At 42.9% G+C, this 19,426-nt stretch overlaps 2 protein-coding genes across 8 annotated transcripts in view; both read right to left on the bottom strand.

Moving 5' to 3' along the window:
- VEGFD (vascular endothelial growth factor D) overlaps positions 1-3,500 on the bottom strand; it is a 38,268-nt gene extending 34,768 nt beyond the window's left edge. The window contains exon 1 of the mRNA XM_034756429.1: positions 2,801-3,500. Within this exon, the coding sequence (XP_034612320.1) occupies positions 2,801-2,890 (90 nt within the window). The 5' untranslated portion in view covers positions 2,891-3,500. The remainder of the gene's footprint in view (positions 1-2,800) is intronic.
- Positions 3,501-3,768: 268 nt separating this feature from the next.
- Positions 3,769-19,426, bottom strand: part of PIR (pirin) — a 91,486-nt gene continuing 75,828 nt past the window's right edge. For 4 of the 7 annotated variants that reach the window (XM_034756478.1, XM_034756441.1, XM_034756470.1 and 1 more), the window contains exons 8-11: positions 14,961-15,043; positions 5,827-5,893; positions 4,871-4,894; positions 3,771-4,193 (exon numbers count right to left, since the gene is read on the bottom strand). In XM_034756478.1, the coding sequence (XP_034612369.1) occupies positions 4,078-4,193; positions 4,871-4,894; positions 5,827-5,893; positions 14,961-15,043 (290 nt within the window). In that variant the 3' untranslated portion in view covers positions 3,771-4,077. Of the gene's footprint in view, positions 4,194-4,870; positions 4,895-5,826; positions 5,894-14,960; positions 15,044-19,426 lie in introns of all 7 variants that reach the window. The other 3 variants (XM_034756488.1, XM_034756498.1, XM_034756451.1) reach the window with 3 other exon arrangements.

Here is a 19,426-nt window from a genome sequence, read left to right as displayed (position 1 = left end):
CAGGCATATTTCTATTTGCTTTTTGCAGCACTCAGCAAGTCCTGGTCTTGTTGTACAGAGATGAAAAAATAAGGGATGTCCCTTGTAATAAGGGAATGTTGGCAATCCTAGGCAGGGAGAGGGGGGAATGGGCAGAAGAGTCTGTGCCCGTAGAGACACTACCCTACGGATCCTGGAATGCAACCCAAAATTCCTGGGGTTTTCAACATTCCTCTGCAGTCAGCAAATATCTGTGAAACCTACTGGCAAAGTGTGTATCTCATCCCCCCCTCTAGCGCTGGGCCACACAGAGGAGACACCTATCATTGCTATTAGTTACTCTCTTACCTCAAATGGCAGAGGTCAGTGGTGGATCTAAAGGTTCCAACCCTGCTGATGAACTATGTGGATGGCAATATGATGCCACATGATTTTTTTTTTTTAATTTTTTTTTTGGGGGGGGGGTTAATTTGGGAAATTCCACACATATTTTGTATGTAAAATATTATTTAGGGTTGCAGAGTAAAGCATGCAAAAGTCAATCTTAATTCTGGCATTTTCTGACTTTTGCATGCTTGACTTTGCAACCCAGCTAATGTTCTTTAACAGCATGTGAGTGAGTGTAATTTTTAATATACTACACACACCTCTACTCTGCAGTTGTTACTCAGGCACAACTCTCATTGACGTAAAAGAGCTTTAGAAGCTTATGGTATGAATTGCTATATATTTTCTGTGCTCTGCAACTAAAGTAATGTTTGTAGCATCCTTGGTTACATATGCAACCCTCTGGGTTGACAGAGCTGCTACTTGCATGCAGGAGAAATACTTAACAGCTAAATAGCACCAGATAAGTCACAATATGATCCCACATAGCTATATTTCCTAGCCACATGGCCTCTTAGGTCCATTTACTCCCTTCTGTACGGCATAGCAGAAGAGATGATCTTACCTAAGAGGAGCAACTGGGTAGTGGTTAAACTACCGGGGGAAGAGACCAGACAATAGTAGAAGCGCTGTAGATCGGAATCTTGCAAAATTCAGGCAGTTAGTCTAGATTAATCAAATAGCATTTTGTCTCCCTAACAGCTAGGAATCTATGGATTACGTTAAACATCATTACATTAAAGAGTTGTATTTTTAGGAAATGTATCTGAAGTAAATGCCAAAATAATATCAAAATCTTGATATCAAGAAGTAAAATATCTAAAAACTTAAATGTGCTTAAAACTCAACCACTAATCTCTCCACAAAAAAGAGAAGAATATTTCAAGTATGAGAAAGCAGAGAAATTAACTTTGGTTTTATCATGTGGTGAAGTCTACTTGAAACACAGATCTTTTTTTAGAGTGACCTACACCACACCTTCATGTTAGTGCTGGAGTGTAACTGGTCTTATACTGCAGTAATATGTTATGGCCAAACTCTGACTAATTGACAGTGCAGCCAAATGTCAACCATTACAGCTGTACATATGTTGAAAAGACTGTCTGACAGTGGCATCATAGTACATACAGTGTGCAGAAAAGCTATTAAAAATATCATAGCTAAATAAGCCATTGTATTTTTTCTTGGGAGAGTGTATACTGTTACAAAATTCAGTGAAAGACTTTTTACTCACATAACTATTGGACTACCAATATACTGAATTAGCACTCTGTGCTGTATCTGCAGACAGAGTTCTCATCGTATCTTTTACTTCTGTTGTGCACCCAGTCACATATAGGTTTAGTCATCTACATGGAAGAAAACAATGATTTGTCAATCAAGGTGCAAAGGAAATGAACAAACTGATTATACTAGTCTTCACTGTTTCAAATTACAGACTGTTCATGCTGTAAATTAAAACTTCATACCAGAAGGATGCAGAGGGACTAGTCATTTGTAATTCTCAAACACATATTATGCACTAATGCTAATTGTCATTCTTGCAGTGGATCTCTGTGTTTGTGAGTGCAACCCAGCCTCTTGAAACAGAGGTCAAAATTCAGTGTGTTTTATGGACTAGTATGTGGTCATTGCTTAGCAAAGGAAGACGTTCTCTGAAGTAAGAACAAGAGTGTTAACTGGTGTTGGGTTTTTTTCCTTAATGGCACAAGGACTTGCTAGTGTCTCAGGAGCACACACTGGATTAATTGTGACTTGGAAATCCTACAAACTAGGAATCTTATTTGACACTTGGTTTCCTTTAGAAATTACTGTCTGGGGGTATTTACATTTTCTCCAAAAGTCAGATCTGAAAAATCCCACATTCATGAGGATGCTTCGTCTTAATTTTCAATATACAAATCCCATTCAGAAGAAAACTGAATCCCTGGTCAATATGCTGTATTATTATCTGACATTGCATAGGTTAAAAAACTGGATAAAGTCTTTTAACAACAGTGAGAAGAGACATTAATTGGTGGCAAATTACTGAACAAGTGCTTCAGAGGAAATCTTTCTATACCTTGTAAGTAATTCCCTAGATAATATACTAATGCAAAATGATAGGGAGCATCTATTTTTTAAAAAATATCTAAATTTTCTGACTTTCAATTTATTTTAAAACCGATATTAAAGGATTTATTTAAGGCAGAAACTTTATAAGTGGCAAAAGGGCAAAATTATTAAACAATGATTATGGATTGAACTATTTAGTACAGAATACTGGTTCCTCTCTGCTTACTTGATATCGATGTAACTGAACAACAATAACTCACACCACCAAATAGGTAAACAAAAAAAATCATTTAGACACTACCGCCACTTCATGCAATGCAATTCATGTATTCTCAGACTAATTGAGATTTGCTGTATTAGTAAATTAAAGCCCACCTACCTTCACAGGTCCATAGTCATAATCAGATCCCTGCAGGAGATGCAGAAAAGACACCATGAAAATATTCAAGGTTGCCCACGGTTTGTACATTCTGATGTTTAAGATCCACAGATTACTACGCAGTTGATATCATACAGCTGGAAGGCTCTGTTTCGAAATGCATTTCTTGCAACAATTAAAAAAAAAAAAGCTTCCAAAATTTCAGTTGTAAATCCAAACAGAATATGCACGTGAGAAAGTAAATAAGTGTTGACTCATCCAACACAATTGTAATTCACCTAGACAATGTCATTTCGTAGACTGTTCTTTAGATACATTTGAAAAAAGTTTTTAAGGGTTTGCTTGGTTTTATCTGATACTCTCACAAGTAACCAGGTACAGATTCACATTAACGTTATTAACTGATCTCCCAGCTGGACTCACAAAGGGATTCAATTCATTTGTGGTCCAGAAAATTTAAAAATATGCTATACTCCGTGCTCTGTGTTACAGCTGCCTTTTAAGATGGTAGTATAACGGCCAATGTTTTGAACTACAGAGAGCTGTAATCCAACTCTGTATTAAAACTTTTTTCACAACCCTCGTGGAAGCTTGCAGAAGCATGTGTCTTAAATCTGATACAGACTTTGGCAGAAACAGAGTCAAACTTTGGCTCTAATCCCATTCTGTCCCTACCAATAGCATAGCAGTTTTTAAACTAACTGATGCAATCTAGACTGCCATTATTTTAAAAAGATTACCTGAAACATGAAACTTCAGCACACGTTCTTCCACAGCACACGCACTACAATAGCTAGTTCCCTCTTTTTTTTTAAATAAGGGGAGACGACCACATGCTCTTTTATATCTTCTGAGCTGTAAGATTTGCTTAATGGAGTGTCACAAAGGAAAGTAAATAGTTTAAATAAATAATTTTCTTTAAAGAGACCTTATGAAGCAATAGATTTAAAATGAGAGTCTTTATTGCAGCAAAAGAGAAATATATTTTTGTACACCAAAACAAAATCACTTAATGCACTTTCCACACACATTTGCATATATATATATATATATATATGCAAAAAATGTAGCATTAACCCTTAAAAAACATTAATCACACATACACGCCTTGGTAATTAGATATATTAAGTATATGCTACTGGCCTGATCCAGTAATTTTTATTCATATGAGTAGTTCCACTGAAGGCAACAGGACTACTCACATGTGTAAGGGTTTGCAGGATCAGACCCTAATGATGCAAATATGAAACACCTAGCTACACTCTTAACATTGCAGATCATTGGTTTCCTATCTTTGACTTCCAGGTGGCAGCTCTCTCAAATCCATTTTTTGCATTTCTGTAATCATCAATTGCTTGTATAATTTCTTCCTGAGTATTCATCACAAACGGCCCTAGGATAGAAAATAATTTTAATCCAATATTTTCAGCTGTGATCTGTTACTTAATAGAGAAATTATTTTTGGAACACACACAGTTATATTATTTGTGGCTTTAGTCTTTTGCCACCTGTTTTCTGAAATGCAACATTCTACCCCTGCCAACCAGTTTGTCCCCAGTGATTGTGGCTTGACCTTGCTGAATTGGTTCATTCAGGGATGGCATGGAGTTCCCTTCCCCAGGCAGGATGTGCTGAGTCTTCTGCTCTCCTCTGTTTCTCCCCCTTCTTCTCCCCTCTCCTCCCCTCCATTTGCAAGGGGAATCATAGGGTTTCAACAGGTCCTTTGCCAAAAGGGGAATTTCACCCTGTATGAGTAGTGCCTTTTCCCACTACATTATAATCAGTTAATTAACCAATCATTTTAATTCAAATACTATTTAATCTAAAAATATTTTAAACTGAAACGCCTCATTTAACATTTGGCTTCTCTGCTCTCCTTCCCACACTGCTATCCATCCCAAGTACAGCACATGACCCTGTTTGCTTTACTATAAACTTCCCTTCGGAGGCACTACTTCAGTGTGCTCTAATGTGGGGAGGCAGTGTGTCCTAGTGGCTAGAGCACTGGACTGGGACTTGGAAAATATGGGATCTCTTCCCAGCTTGGCGACCTGGGGCAAGTCACTTCACCTCTCTGTGCTTCAGTTTCCCCATCTGTAAAATGGGGATAAAGATAGTGATGTCCTTAGTAAAGCGTTTTGAGATCTACTGATGAAAAGTGCCATATTAACAGCTAGGTATTAGTAGTAGTGCAGAAATTCTCAACAGTATTGTTACAGAGGAGGTCAGGTCAATGCTTCCTTCTGGCCACAGATTCCATCGTATTTACAAAATGAAGTCAAATGCTGCAGGTTCAGAAAGTTATATTTAGACTCCCCTTTAAGAACCTGACCCAAAGCCCATGTAAGTCAAGAGAAGATCTCCTGTTGACTTTAACAGGATTTGAATCAAATTTTAAAGTTTTTAATGAAGGCAGGGACAAAGCAAAGAGAGTCAACAGAAGTGTGAAAAAACTCTAACTTAACTGATTTTCTAGGAAACTATCTGCACCCATGGTTCCCAACTTTCCCCCTGCCCACCGCACCATGTCCTGACTCAGATGTCTTTCATTTTCCAGTACACAACTGTCACCCATTGCGTTAGTATCTGAGCACTTCCATCCCCTCCCCCACAAAAAAAATCAATAGCACTAGTGAAGACCCTAATGGATTTCATGAGATTTTTTTCAGGGTTCATGTTATTTTTAAAATGTTTCATAAAAAAAAATAGATGGAAAACATGATAAAAGTGAAAAGTACGGTACTTTAAAAAATATAGTATATTATATTTTTAGAATATAGAAATACAAAGAACACACCTTGAGTCCAACAGCACTATCTCATATACAAACAAACTGGCTGGGGAACATGGGAGGCACTGACTTTCATTTTCAATCACTGTATTTGTGATGGAGAGGAACATACCAGGCTCCAAAAGCTGTCAGGTATGGGAGATGGCCCACATCCTTTGAATTCTTTCTGCTAGTTTACAAGACAAAACCATCAACCAACCAACCAACCAGTGGTTTGTTTACTAGAAATGCTTACCATGTTGTACCACAGATTCCTTAATCGGCTCACCAGCGACTAAGACAAAATGGCTTATTTCAGGACCCTAAATTGATAAATGGAATGCATTAAATAGCAACATATATTTAGATTATGTTATTATAGATTATATTTAGACATTTTACAGATTGTCACAGGCTGGCTGGCCCTTTATGGGGAGATAGGCTCAGCCTCGCCTGTCACAGATTAGCCTCTGCAACTGATCCTGACTGGCTGGGGAGCAGGTGGCTCAATTCATATATCAGACCCAGCGGGGGAAGAGCTGGGTGATGGGGGAGCGGGGAGCCTCAGCTGGAAGAGAACTACAGGGAGAAGAGGTCTCCTGTGACTGGCCCTGGAAGGAGAGAGTGGCATGGCTGGAGGAGGCTGGGAAAGACCAACCTCTCCACAGATGGCCTGGGAATAAGTATCCAGTCCGGGGAGAACCAGACTAGGGAAAGGACTCCAGAGAAGAAATCCCGAGGCCAGTGGCTCAAGTCGGGGCTGGGCCTTCAGCATTGTAGCTCAGCACTGTAGGAATGGACATGGTGAAAGGTAGCCCAGGAGCAGCAGAAGACCCTTTGGTTTTATGCTCTTTGAACTGGAGACAGTTACTTGACAGGGCTTCCCTGAGCAGAGGTAGGTGTGCTGCAGGATGGTTCTTGGGACTAAGAGGGAAACAGTGGTAGAGTCAGTGCTGCACTGTGCCACAGCAGGCCTCATGGGAGCACAGGGGGGGAAGTGGTGCCACACAGACAAAACAAGGAACAGATAGTTTTCCTCTGGTATCAAATTATTTCTGTATAGTATCTCCCCATGTGTATACTTTAGTGTGAAAATTCAGGTGAGAAAATAAATTCCTTTCAGGTATTTAACAACAGATTATACCCAAGGACGGGTCCAGACCAACAGCTCCACATGCTAAACAAAACAAAAAGAGAAGCACTGGAAACAAAAATCATCTTAATCCAGAGACATGTAGCAAAACATTAGGGCATGATTCTATGAAGCCTGCTCACTGTAGTCCATCAAAACCAATGGGACTACTCACAGGAAAAGGGATGTGTAGGATCAGGCCCTAGATTATCAACAATAAAATATGAGCTCAATAGAAGCAGTTAATTAATCCTGACCTCAAAATAACATATGCCTTCATCACATTTTTTGCATTTGAAACCATTAATTATAGGATTCTGCACCAATTCAAGTTTCTGTACTAAGCAAAGTTCAGGAAGCTAACATAATTCCCAGCTAAAATCATTAAGCAAGTATTTGTAAATTGATCCTATGAGGGGATCTACACAGTCCCTATAACTAATCCACACACAGAAGACCTTTTGTTCTCCTTACAATTACAAGGAAAAAGAAAAATTGGGTCATTATCTCAAGTGTCTCAAATAAGGATCTAATTTAGCTTTAATAAGATATTTATGACACAGCAATTAAATGCTGATTTTAGGTTTATCAATGAACAGACACACATTATTAAACTTCTAAAAGATGGTTTTAGTGAAAAACTGTTGTTAATATCATGACTGTTGCAACCAGAAACTTCACTCTAGACATACTAGAACAGTGTTTTGGAAAGCTAAGTGCTGAGTTTGATCTGTATATATATATTTTTTTATTACTAATGGTCAAACAACCAATTTAGGCCCTGATCCTACAAATTACTCTATGCTGGTGGACCCCTGAATGCAGGCAGAGAAATGGGGCGCTGTGCCAGCACAGGATTCTGTCTGTACCAAGCGCTTTTCAGGATCAGGGCCCTAGATATCTGCAGGATGATTGTTCAGCTTTAGCACATATGAATGACAATAACCTGAATTCACTGCTCAGTAGTATAGATAGAAGCATAATCTGGCCCTAAGGCCTAGCCCAGAACAGAGGGCAGTGCAAGGCCCATACAGCCCAACAGGAATATCCAGGAGGAGAGCTGGTTAAAAAAAAAAAGGCAGAAATAAATCATCAAAATGTAGAATACTTTGACATGTTTCAAACAGCTCTCTCTATGGGAGACACTATGCCCAAATCTCCTGGAGACAACAACTGCTGTGCCACCCCTTATTTCATATTTATTACAGTAGCACCCAGCGAGATTTTCCTGAGGATCAGGGCCCTATTGCGCTAGGCGCTGTACATACACATCCAAGGAGATGGTCCCTATGCTGAAGAGGGTGCAATATCCCATCTGTAGCAAGCCAGAGCTACTGGCTGCTGTGGAGGAGTGGTATTCCAAAACCCTGCCTCCTCTCTGCCCTTTTGATGCAACTCATACCCTTAAAGGCACTAGCCCACAGAGCCACTGATCAGGACACCAATGGCTATAATTAGGGCCCTACCAAATTCACAGTCCGTTTGGTCAATTTCATGGTCAGAGGATTTTAAATCATAAATTTCATGATTTCAGCTATTTAAATCTGAAATTTCACAGTGTTGCAACTGTAGGGTACTGACCCAAAAGGGTATAGAGGGGGGGCATCACAAGATTATTGTAGGGGGATTGTGATACTGCCACCCTTGCTTCCACGCTGCTGCTGGCTGTGGTGCTGCCTTCAGAGCTGGGTGGCTGGAGAGCGGCAGCTGCTGGCTGGGAGCCCAGCTCTGAAGGCAGCATCACCGCCAGCAGCAGCACAGAAGTAAGGATGGCATGGTATGCTATTGCCACCCTTATTTCTCTGCCGCTGCCTTCAGAGCTGGGCCCTCGGCCGGCAGCCGCCACTCTCCGGCCACCCATTGCCACCCTTACTTCTATGCTGCTGCTGGCAGTGCCACCTTCAGAGGTGGATGCCTGGCCAGTAGCCGCCACTTTCTGGCCAGCCAGCTCTGAAGGCAGTGCAGAAGTAAGTATGGCAATACCATGACCCCCCTACAATAACCTTGGAACCCTGCTGCTGCCCCCTTTTGGGTTGGGCCCCCAGTTTGAGAAACACTGGTCTCCCCTGTAAAATGTGTATATTATAGAGTAAAAGTACACAAAAGACCAGATTTCATGGTCCATGACACATTTTTCATGGCCGTGAATTTGGTAGGGCCCTAGCTATAATTGTGGCTTCCTGCAACCCAGGAGATAAAAGAGAATGGAAGCTCTTTGTATTCTCTCCCCTTTGCAGGTCTGTGCATGGGCTCACTACCGTGTGGCCCTTAACATGTGTTTATATGACATGTAGTCAGAACACAGCTGAAATAGTTACCAAACATTAACTACAAAGTGGTGAAATGAATTCACAATTATTTTGTTTTTCTTGTTATTTCAAAAATACCCTCAAATGTTATAAAATAGAATAAAACCCCCTCGCTTTTCACTGTAAAAAAATCTAAGAGGAAATTTAACATAAAAGAGAGGGGAAGAGAAAAATATGGGGATGAAAGAGTTAAGGTACTGGACAACAGGAAAAAGAGGAGGAGAGGCAGGTTTCTGGTGGAGTGAATTCCACATCCAATGCCCACTATAGCAAAGACCTGGTCACATGCTGGAATCTGATACTCTGCTGTGGTCCTTAGAGGGCAAGTGGTGTCAGAATGTAATTACCTGTCCAGATGAGGGTTATGGAGGAGGTAACAAATATAGCCACTAAAGGTGTAAAAACCAAGATGAACAATTCCAAGTCAACTTGATAAGCAGTCAATGTACAATAAGCAAGGAAAGTGTAATATGATCCCAGTGCCCTGGAGCAGTGAACAAATGTGTTGCTGCATACTGAAGAGACTGCAAGCTAAAGAGATGAACTGTTGGATGCTTTGCAAGGAGGAAATTACAATAATAGAACCTCATTGTCTTAAAGGCACGTATTGCTGTTGCAAAATTGTCACGGGACACAAGGGTGTAGACTGCACCAATTGCACAACTGAATAAACACTTTTGGACCATGCCAAACATATGATTTGTCAAGGAAAGACAAGACTGCAAGTCACATCAACATCCTTAACCTTGCTCACTATCTACAAGTGATTCCCCTTAATGAGCAAGCAAGAGAATCCACATGGCTACTCCTATCCATGACGTCTGCATTGCTAGTGCTGCAGACAGGGTAGACTTATTTGGCATTTAACTTACCCCTCAGTCAGAACAATGTTACATATTTCAGCAGGGAATAAGATCAACAAAGTTGATATACTATCTGCTGGGTTTTTACTGCAGTCATTTGCTTACAGATTACACTAAAATTCTACAGTGAGTAGGGTGACCAGATGTCCTGATTTTATAGGGACAGTCCCAATATTTGGGGCTTTGTCTTATATAGGTGCCTATTATCCCCCACCCCCATCCCCATTTTTCACACTTGCTGTCTGGTCACCCTAACAGTAACAATAAGGTAATCAAAGTGGCTACTGATTGAGAGCTCACAGGCTAGCAAAGAAATCTGACTGAACATTCCTCACCTATAGTAGCCTCATGCAACTGAACAGCTTTGGTAACAGATTGTACCATGGCTGCACCTTGGGGTGGAGGTCAGATTATATCTAATCTGATATTACAATTTCTTTGAAGATGATGTACTTTATAACAGAAACAGAAGATGTAAGATTGGTTTCCCCATGTGCATTTTAGATTCAGGCCAAACCCTAAGCAGTTAGTGGGACCACATGCATGAGTAACGTGAACAGAATTCAGCCCATCATGGTGGAATGCAGAAAAAACACTGATATCTGTGAACTCATCATAGTTACATAAAAATGTAAATGAAATGTTGGCATTTTTGGAGCTTTAATCAGATCTCTTGTGCTATAAAATTTCTGGTGATAAGTGACACAAAATACCTTGTTTCCATTTTCCGGCAAATAGGATGGTCAGGTGTCTGGTTTTCAAGAGGAAAGGCTGGTTGTAAAGGGGACCTGACAGTGTCCGGTCAGATCTACTGACTGGACATCCAAAATCCAGTTACTGTGGGCCGGGGAGGTGGGGAGGCACCGAGTCATCACCTGCGCCAACCCCTACTCAGTCAGGGCCACCTCCTACCTGCATCAGGTGGCTGCAGCTCCCAACCCTGGCTCCACAGGCGAGTCCCGCCTGACCCACGCAGGGGGGGAGAGACGCGGGGCAAGGGTGAGGCTGAGCGGGAAGGGGCGGGACAGGGGTGGGGCCTCAGGGGAAAGGGGAGGTGAAGGGTGTCTGGTTTTTAAATATTACAAAGCTGGCAACCATACTGGCAAAGTCCTAGGGGCTGTCTCTCAGTTGTGCTAAAGGTTCTCTCACGTTGCTCTGTCAGAGAGTAAAGAGGCCTTAGAGTGAGCAGAAATGGCTCCCTGAGGCCCAGTTTCCAGTCTCTGATGGACATAGTGTGGCCTAGATGTACTATGACAATTTTCTACTTCCCAGCACCCAAAGGAGACCATGAGAAGTAGAGTGTAAACTGGAGCTGCCCTTAGCCTAACTTACAGCAGGGGCCAGACAAGATTCCGCCTGGCCCCAGCATATAAGGAGTGCAAGGCGGCTTAAAGCCGCTTTTATTCTCCCTATATATCCCCCCTTCCATCCTTGCGCAAAATGCAGGAACTGAGTAACTGATGCCTGGATCCACCAAGGGACTTAGGCACTTAGAAAAATCACAGAGCAAACTGTGATCCACAAAGCTGAGTTAATTGTCTAGGCTTCCTACACAATGAATGGGGAGAGAGAGGTGCCTTAGAATGTGATCCACAAAGCCAGCACGCTAAGCAGAGAGCCGCTTAAGCTAGCCAGTGGGAGAGATGGATGAGAGGGGTGTGTGCTAAACTCTGTCCCTCTCACAGAGTTAGGTGCCTATGTCCTGGCTGCAGGGAGGCGCTTATCTCTGCTTGTGAACCACGAGCCAAGGGAAGACAGGCACTCCTCCACTAACAAACATGCGGGGCCTATCCAGTAGGTGTGCTCAGAGGCTGCCTAACTCCACCCAAAACAGCCAGGGAGTGGGGAAGGAGGAGGAGGAGCTGGTTCAAGTTCCCCTGTCCCTGCTTGATGAGGAGAACAGGAGACTGCCGCCTCTCAAGGGAGTGCCCTAACCACTAGGCTACAGGGTATTCTGATGTGGGTTTCCCTCAAGGCTGCTTCCCCACTCTGAACTTTAGGGTACAAATGTGGGGGCCTGCATGAAAACTTCTAAACTTAACTACCAGCTTAGATCTGGTCTGCTGCCACCATCCCAAAGCTAATTCTCTTCCCTGGGTAGCCTTGAGAGACCTTCACCAATTCCCTGGTGAATACAGATCCAAACCCCTTGGAGAAATTAACCATCCCCCCTCCTTCCTATTGCAGTTATTCCACTCTAACTGAATAATTAAATATTAATGGAGCCAGAGAGTAAGAATGACTCTTTCGCCTAGTGGTTAGAGCACTCCCTTGAGAGGCAGCAGATCCCTGTACAAATCCTTTCTCTCTCTGAAGCAGAGGGGGAACCTGAACTTGTGGTCTCCCCCATCCCAAATGAGTGCTCTCACCACGGGCTAAAGTTTATAAAGGAGCTCCCCCTCCGCCCAGGCCATTTTGTGTGGAGTTAGTTGGCCTCTGAGCAGACCCAATAGATCTGGCCTCACATGTTAGTTAGGCAAAGGCGTGCCTATCTTCCTCCAGTTCATGGGAGGTGGCACAGGGAAGCTAGTGCTACTCATGCTGGATGTGTTTGGTGAATCTATCGAAAACCTCAGTCTCCAAGGCTGTGACTCTGCCCCTTTTCATGACCAATGCCATGTTGTTTTATTTACACCTTGCAATGCACTTAGGGCCTGGGACCGATGGAGTGAATACATGTGAATGCATAAATAAATCTCTCTATCTCCTTCAAAATTCCTGTCCTTGAGTTTTAGAAGAAGGTCCCCTCCAAGCAGAGAGAGAGCCTTCACTCACCCACCAGCCTGTGTCTGAGCACAAGCAACTCTGGATTCCGTGTGTATCACTTCCCATTCTCAGTCTCTGCCACACACACTGCCCTCCCTATGATTGTTCTCAGTGTGAGCGAGGAGTGGGACTGAACCCAAGGTGGAGTCAGAACACAGCAAGAAGGCAGGATGATCTCAATAGGATATAGATGGGGTTGATTAAGATTCACATCAGGCCAGGTTCTCAACTGGACCTACTTCCCAGCAGCCACACCTCATTTCATCATCACCCCCTACTCACCAGAGGCTCTCCAACAGCCGAGAAATGCTCACTTGGGGATTATAACTTGCCGGCAGTATTCTTGCCAGCAAGTTAAAGAAGTATGGATTGGATGAATGGACTATACGGTGGATAGAAAACTGGCTAGATCATCGGGCTCAATGGGTAGTGATCAATGGCTCGATGTCTAGTTGGCAGCTGGTATCAAGCAGAGTTCCCCAGGGATCAGTCCTGGGAATGGTTTTGTCCAACATCTTCATTAATGATCTGGAGGATGGCGTGGATTGCACCCTCAGCAAGTTCGCAGATGACACTAAACTGGGAGGAGTGGTAGATACGCTAGAGGGTAGGGATAGGGTCCAGAGTGACACAAACAAATTGGAGGATTGGGCCAAAAGAAATCTGATGAGGTTCAGCAAGGACAAGTGCAGAGTCCTGCACATAGGATGGAAGAATCCCATGCACTGCTATAGGCTGGGGACCGACTGGCTAAGCAGCAGTTCTGCAGAAAAGTACCTGGGGACTACAGTGGACGAGAAGCTGGGTATGAGTCAACAGTGTGCCCTTGTTGCCAAGGAGGCTAATGGCATATTGGGCTGAATTAGTACGAGCACTGCCAGCAGATCGAGGGAAGTGATTATTCCCCTCTATTCGGCACTGGTGAGGCTACATCTGGAGTACTGCGTCCAGTTTTCGGCCCCCCACTACAGAAAGGATGTGGACAAATTGGAGAGTCCAGCGGGGGGCAACAAAAATGATAAGGGGGCTGGGGCACATGACTTACGAGGAGAGGCTGAGGGAACTGGGCTTACTAAGTCTGCAGAAGAGAAGAGTGAGGGGGGATTTGATAGCATCCTTCAACTACCTGAAGGGGAGTTCCAAAGAGGATGGAGCTAGGCTGTTCTCAGTGGTGGCAGATGACAGAACAAGAAGCAATGGTCTCAAGTTGTAGTGGGGAAGGTCTAGGTTGGATATTAGGAAAAACGATTTCACTAGGAGGGTGGTGAAGCACTGGAATGAGTTACCTAGGGAGGTGGTGGACTCTCCATCCATAGAGGTTTTTAAGGCCCTGCTTGACAAAGCTTTGGTTGGGATGATTTAGTTGGGATGATTTAGATGGTCCTGCTTTGAGAAGGGGGTTGGATTAGATTCATAGATTCTAGGACTGGAAGGGACCTCGAGAGGTCATTGAATCCAGTCCCCTGCCCGCATGGCAGGACCAAATACTGTCTAGACCATCCCTGATAGACATTTATCTAACCTACTCTTAAATATCTCCAGAGATGGAGATTCCACAACCTCCCTAGGCAATTTATTCCAGTGTTTAACCACCCTGACAGTTAGGAACTTTTTCCTAATGTCCAACCTAGACCTCCCTTGCTGCAGTTTAAACCCATTGCTTCTTGTTCTATCCTTAGAGGCTAAGGTGAACAAGTTTTCTCCCTCCTCCTTATGACACCCTTTTAAATACCTGAAAACTGCTATCATGTCCCCTCTCAGTCTTCTCTTTTCCAAACTAAACAAACCCAATTCTTTCAGCCTTCCTTCATAGGTCATGTTCTCAAGACCTCCTGAGGTCTCTTCCTAATCTTCTATGATTCTATGATTAGCTGTTTTTTTAGGGTTAATGAAATTGAGCTTTGCCTTCTTTGGGAAAGGGGACACTTCACTTTGACCCAGTTAGAATTTTCAGATTATAAAGGAGCTGAAACAAACTGGGGTGAAATCCTGGCCTCACTGAAGTCAATGGCAAAGCTCCCCAGTTAGGATTCCACCTCTAATCTAGATGTGTTTCCAGTGCAAGGGGGAAATTAATGTACAGTGAAAAAATAAGAAAACAGTTTTAAGACCAGTTATGAAGAGGACATGCATTCTCGGATGCCTGGCCTCTTCCTGGTCCTAACATTTCTTATGGTATGTTTGCACATTCTGTGCATTAAAAGACAGGGGGGAGGTGTGATGGAAATACCAATCAAAGAAATAAAGTTAATAATTCTCATCCAAAATCTTCTACAGAATTGAGTTATATGCTCCAAGCATGAGGACAGGTAAGGATTACCTTGTTTTCTAACTGAACACAGTCACCATCGTCCAACACCGCTGTGTGATGGGGTTCGATTTTCTGTTGGGCATCATCAGATCCTTTGAACAGACCAGATATGTAAAAAGACAATGCATGACACAATCAAAGCTGCAAATTATGAAATGATTAGTCATCCTTTCTGCTGAGAGCTATTTTACTTAAGAATACGCATGCTTTTCTTTAATTCATCTTCCTCTAACACTCTCACTCTGCCTTTCACACTTACCCTCTGTCCACCCCACTTGTCTTTTACCTTTAATTTCCTTTCTGCAGCAGATGAACAAAGGCCATTTCTCCGCCTCTGTCAAGTTCATTATGTGCATCCTCTGATACACCATGGCCATAGGGATTAGAGTACTATCCAGTTGAGAGAAGAAGTGTGATGGAGGTAAATGCATCTGATACACTAATACGTGAGTTCTCAACCTAGGGATTGCAAACAGACTTGGGAGGTGATGGCTCCCTCCTTTTCTTTATGTCTACATGCGAGGGGAGAGAGAAGAGTCCCTAACCCTTTTTCTGTTGTAATATGGTGTTGTTGGACAGAAAATATTGAAAACTGCACCAGTGTTAACACACATGTTAATAAAAGGGATCAAAAAAGAGACATGGAGGAGGGGAGTGCCTGGAATTTTAAGTCATATTCCTATGAAAGCTTTTTGGTACATATTCAAATAGGATTTTTATTGAGCTTAAGAGTACATTTCACCCTCAGTGTAGCAGTCCCTCACAGGGCCCTACCTACCACTTAGGCAGGGATGAAAGTAAGCCGGTATGGGCCGGTACAGTGTACCGGTAAAAAGTGGCTGCCAGTACCGGCCCATACCCAGCTGACTTAGGACCCTGCTTAAAGCGCTGCCACAGTAGCACTTTAAAGTCGCTGCCCCTTTTGCGCCCCCCATCGGCGGCCCTGCCAGGACCCTACCGGCAGGGCCACCGACATGGGAGTGCAAAAGAAGCAGCTGCTCCAGGGCTGGCGATTTAAAAGGGCCCAGGGCTCTGGCCACCACTGCTTCTTCCACGGCAGTGGCCGGAGCCCCGGGCCCTTTGAATCGCCGCTGGAGCCCCAGGCAGCATGGGCCAGGCAGCGTGGAAGGGCTGGCAGAGGGACGCTGACCACCCCATCCCCGCCCCTTCTGCCCAAGGCCCTGCCCCTTCTGGGGGATGGAGCCGGTCCCCGTACTGGTTTGTCTTCGGCTTTACTTTCACCCCTGCACTTAGGCCTCAAATACACCTTTAATATTGGTCTTAAGAGGGATCTAAGTGGTGAATAGGACCTTATGTGGGGCCTCTTCACCTTGAAAGACTATTAGTCACAGATACACAGGATGTGATCTGGCTTTTCTGGTTGATTTGAAGACTTCCCCCACCCACACCCTTATCCCAAACTCTTGTCCCTACCTGATTTGTGGACTTTTTAGTTAGTTGTAAGCTGCAGGGTGAGAACAATTTACAAACCTAACACCTTGAATTATGGTAGGAGTAAGAAATGACTTTATTTTCTTGAACTGACATTTCTAAGCACTTCAACATGGGGAGGGCTTTAAAAATGGACAAAAGAAATTGTACTGAACCTTTTTCAGACAAACAACATTTGTATATTGGAATTAATGTAATTCTTGTAGGCTTGGTTAACTGGTACAAAATCATGAAGAAATTGGAAAAGAATGTGTCACCATGTGTCATATGGAAGGACAGAGCTGAAATTCCTTACAAGCTATCAAGCAACGCTGAGAGGGCAGCTGTACAAGGATAGTGAATATGCTCATCTGTGTTCCTTTGTGTGCACACTGTAGTCTGATATTCAACGAGTGCTAGACTGCTGGAACCAATTTGTTCCTTATACACAGAAAGAACACTGAAGCATTCATTTTGAAAACTGAATTGGACTTTGCAAAGAAATAAAATAAAGTTTAAAGTGGCCCATATTCTGAACATAACATCAGCATCCTTTTAAGAATGACCTATTAGACTTCCTAGGTGATTTCTCTCCTACTGTTCTTCCAGGGAATCAGAATTTAGACCTGACTAGCACAAGTCTACCACTGCACGTCTGACTTTATATGGGATTATTGCTCTTTCCCACTCATTTTCATAGTGCACGGATGGGATCCATAAAGTTGTGATTTGAAGGATCACTTAAAATGAAGTACAGACATAGATGTAATCCATATGTTTTGTTCCTGTTCTAGCAATTTCTGGCTTCATAGTTGAATGATAGGCCCTTGACTAAATTTTATAACATCTTACTTTTATTTTCCAATATTGCAAAAAAAGACTAGGTGTAAAATGTTTGCAAAAGGGCTGACAAGTAGCAGGAAAGAGGATAGTGCCTAAGTTCACAGATGATTTCTCTGGTATTTTATTAATATAATTATTTTTCTTTAATTAAACAAAGAAAGTTTTAAAAGAAAAAAATGCTTTTAAAATGGCTGTCAGTTATAAACACAGCCAAATCAGATAAATATTTTCCATCACTGACCTTGGCCAAGAATGCTAACTCTAACAGTGCTGTTCACAAAAGGCCCACTGAAAAACTGCTGCAAGTGTTGTTAGATTTGGCTGTCTAAACATTTGTAAAAGAAAAGGAAAAGCAACCCGAAAAACCAGGTTCTACATTTACATTATAGTATTTTCAGAGTGTGACTATCTCAGCTACTGTTTATGTATTCCCCAATGGGTTTATTTCTTTTTTTTTCTGGAGCTAAGAATTAAAAGAGTCCGCAATTTCTAGTATTATAAGGTATATCACCCAAACCAACTGAATGAAAATATTCAGTTGGAATCACCACATGACATGCAGTCAAACTTTATACTGCTATCAAGTCTTATTCTTTTTCTGTTGGTTGCCAATATAGAGCAAGGTTGTGACTTGCCCTAAGCACACCTGCAAAAGGGAGTGGGGAGGTGATGTAAGACACTCCTGCACACCCCTGCATGAGCAACACATCTGGAAGGTTACAACACAGGGGATATCTGTCTCCATGACGTTATTCCCCTTTTTGCACATATGGGCAAGAGCATGGAATGGGAGGGTCTTTGACTCCATACACACATTGCACCAGCCAACGTAGCTGAGCTGGCACACGGGGAAGTAATCTGTGCCTGAGGGCTGACATGGATACCTCCCCTTGTCCCCTGAGCAAGAGGGCCAGCCAGGAACCAGATTGGGACACTCATTCAATCTGGCTCCTGGTCTGCTCCTGGCGCAGTGTAACTATGTGCTGCCCCTTGCATAGGCCTGGGGAAAAGCCAAAAGTTAGCCTACTGTTAACAGTTACACTCATCATAAGCACATCGCAAAACAGCATCAGAGGGCGTATTTAAGAGGTCAGTGTTGTATGAGAAGGGGACTGTCCACCACCACATGCCAGAAGACTGGTCTGGAGACAGAAAAGACAGGAGAGGGTGCCCAGCCTGAAATGCTGACCAGACCTCAGAAATGCTGAGAATAGTCTAGAACAGACTGTGTCTCAGGATTGTTAGTTACATTGCAAAGATCTGTAACTCTACAGTGCTTACCTAAAAGTGATTGTGGTTAAGAAATTCCTTTGCTAAGCCTGTATCCCTTGCTTGCCTGCTATGTTGTCTCTGAAAGAAGCTCAGCGTGCCCACAGCAAGGTGGAACTCTGAGGCACTGTGAATAAGCAACTGGGGGCTTGGAAGGGTTGAGGCAGTGATTTGGTGGTTTATTGTGGCCGGGTTGTAGAGCCCCATGTCCCAGCGAAGGGTGTCAGGCAAAGGTTCTTCACCCAAGAATGTGCCTTAGAGATCCAGAGCTAGGAACAGTGACCTGCTCTTCCCAGACCAAGTTGGCCTAGAAGCATATGGGATCCAGCAGCTGGAACCACTCACAAAAGATTGAAGGAGAGAGGGCCCACTTATGGGAAGCAGCATGGCTCACTGGACAGACCAGTGGGCTAGGACTCAGGAAACCTGGGTTCTCTTCCTAGTTCTACCATTAGCTTGCAAAATGACCTTGGGCAACTCACAGCAGCTCTCTGTGCCTCAGTTTCCCCATTTGTAAAATGCTTCAAAAGCTACTAATGAAACTACTATATAAGAGCTAGAGATTATTATCAACTGACTAGTCTTTGTTTTAAAAAAAAAATTAAAGAGATGGAATGTTACACTAGTCATATTCCTTGATTTGCTCGAGACAATGTCTATGTCATTTTGCTATAAAGCCCATTTTAATGAGCACAGCATACAAGTTGCCTTATATGGGTGGATGCCTGCACCTGTGTGAAGCCCCATGAGGACTCTGTGAAGGCATAGGAGTCGGCCTACATAGAACAGCTTGCCAGACAGGGGCCATAGTCAGTTTTATTACGTTGTCAAACAGATCTGAAAAAAATATATTGAAAATTTATAATCTCTTAATGTAAATGTGTTCTTTGGGCTACTTTTTACTAAAACTTGATCATATAAATTGCACGTGT

This window comes from Trachemys scripta, chromosome 1, assembly GCF_013100865.1.
Source record: "Trachemys scripta elegans isolate TJP31775 chromosome 1, CAS_Tse_1.0, whole genome shotgun sequence".
Taxonomy (NCBI): Eukaryota; Metazoa; Chordata; order Testudines; family Emydidae; genus Trachemys; species Trachemys scripta.
Note: the sequence above shows the minus strand (reverse complement) of the source record. Positions and strands in the feature narration are given on the sequence as shown.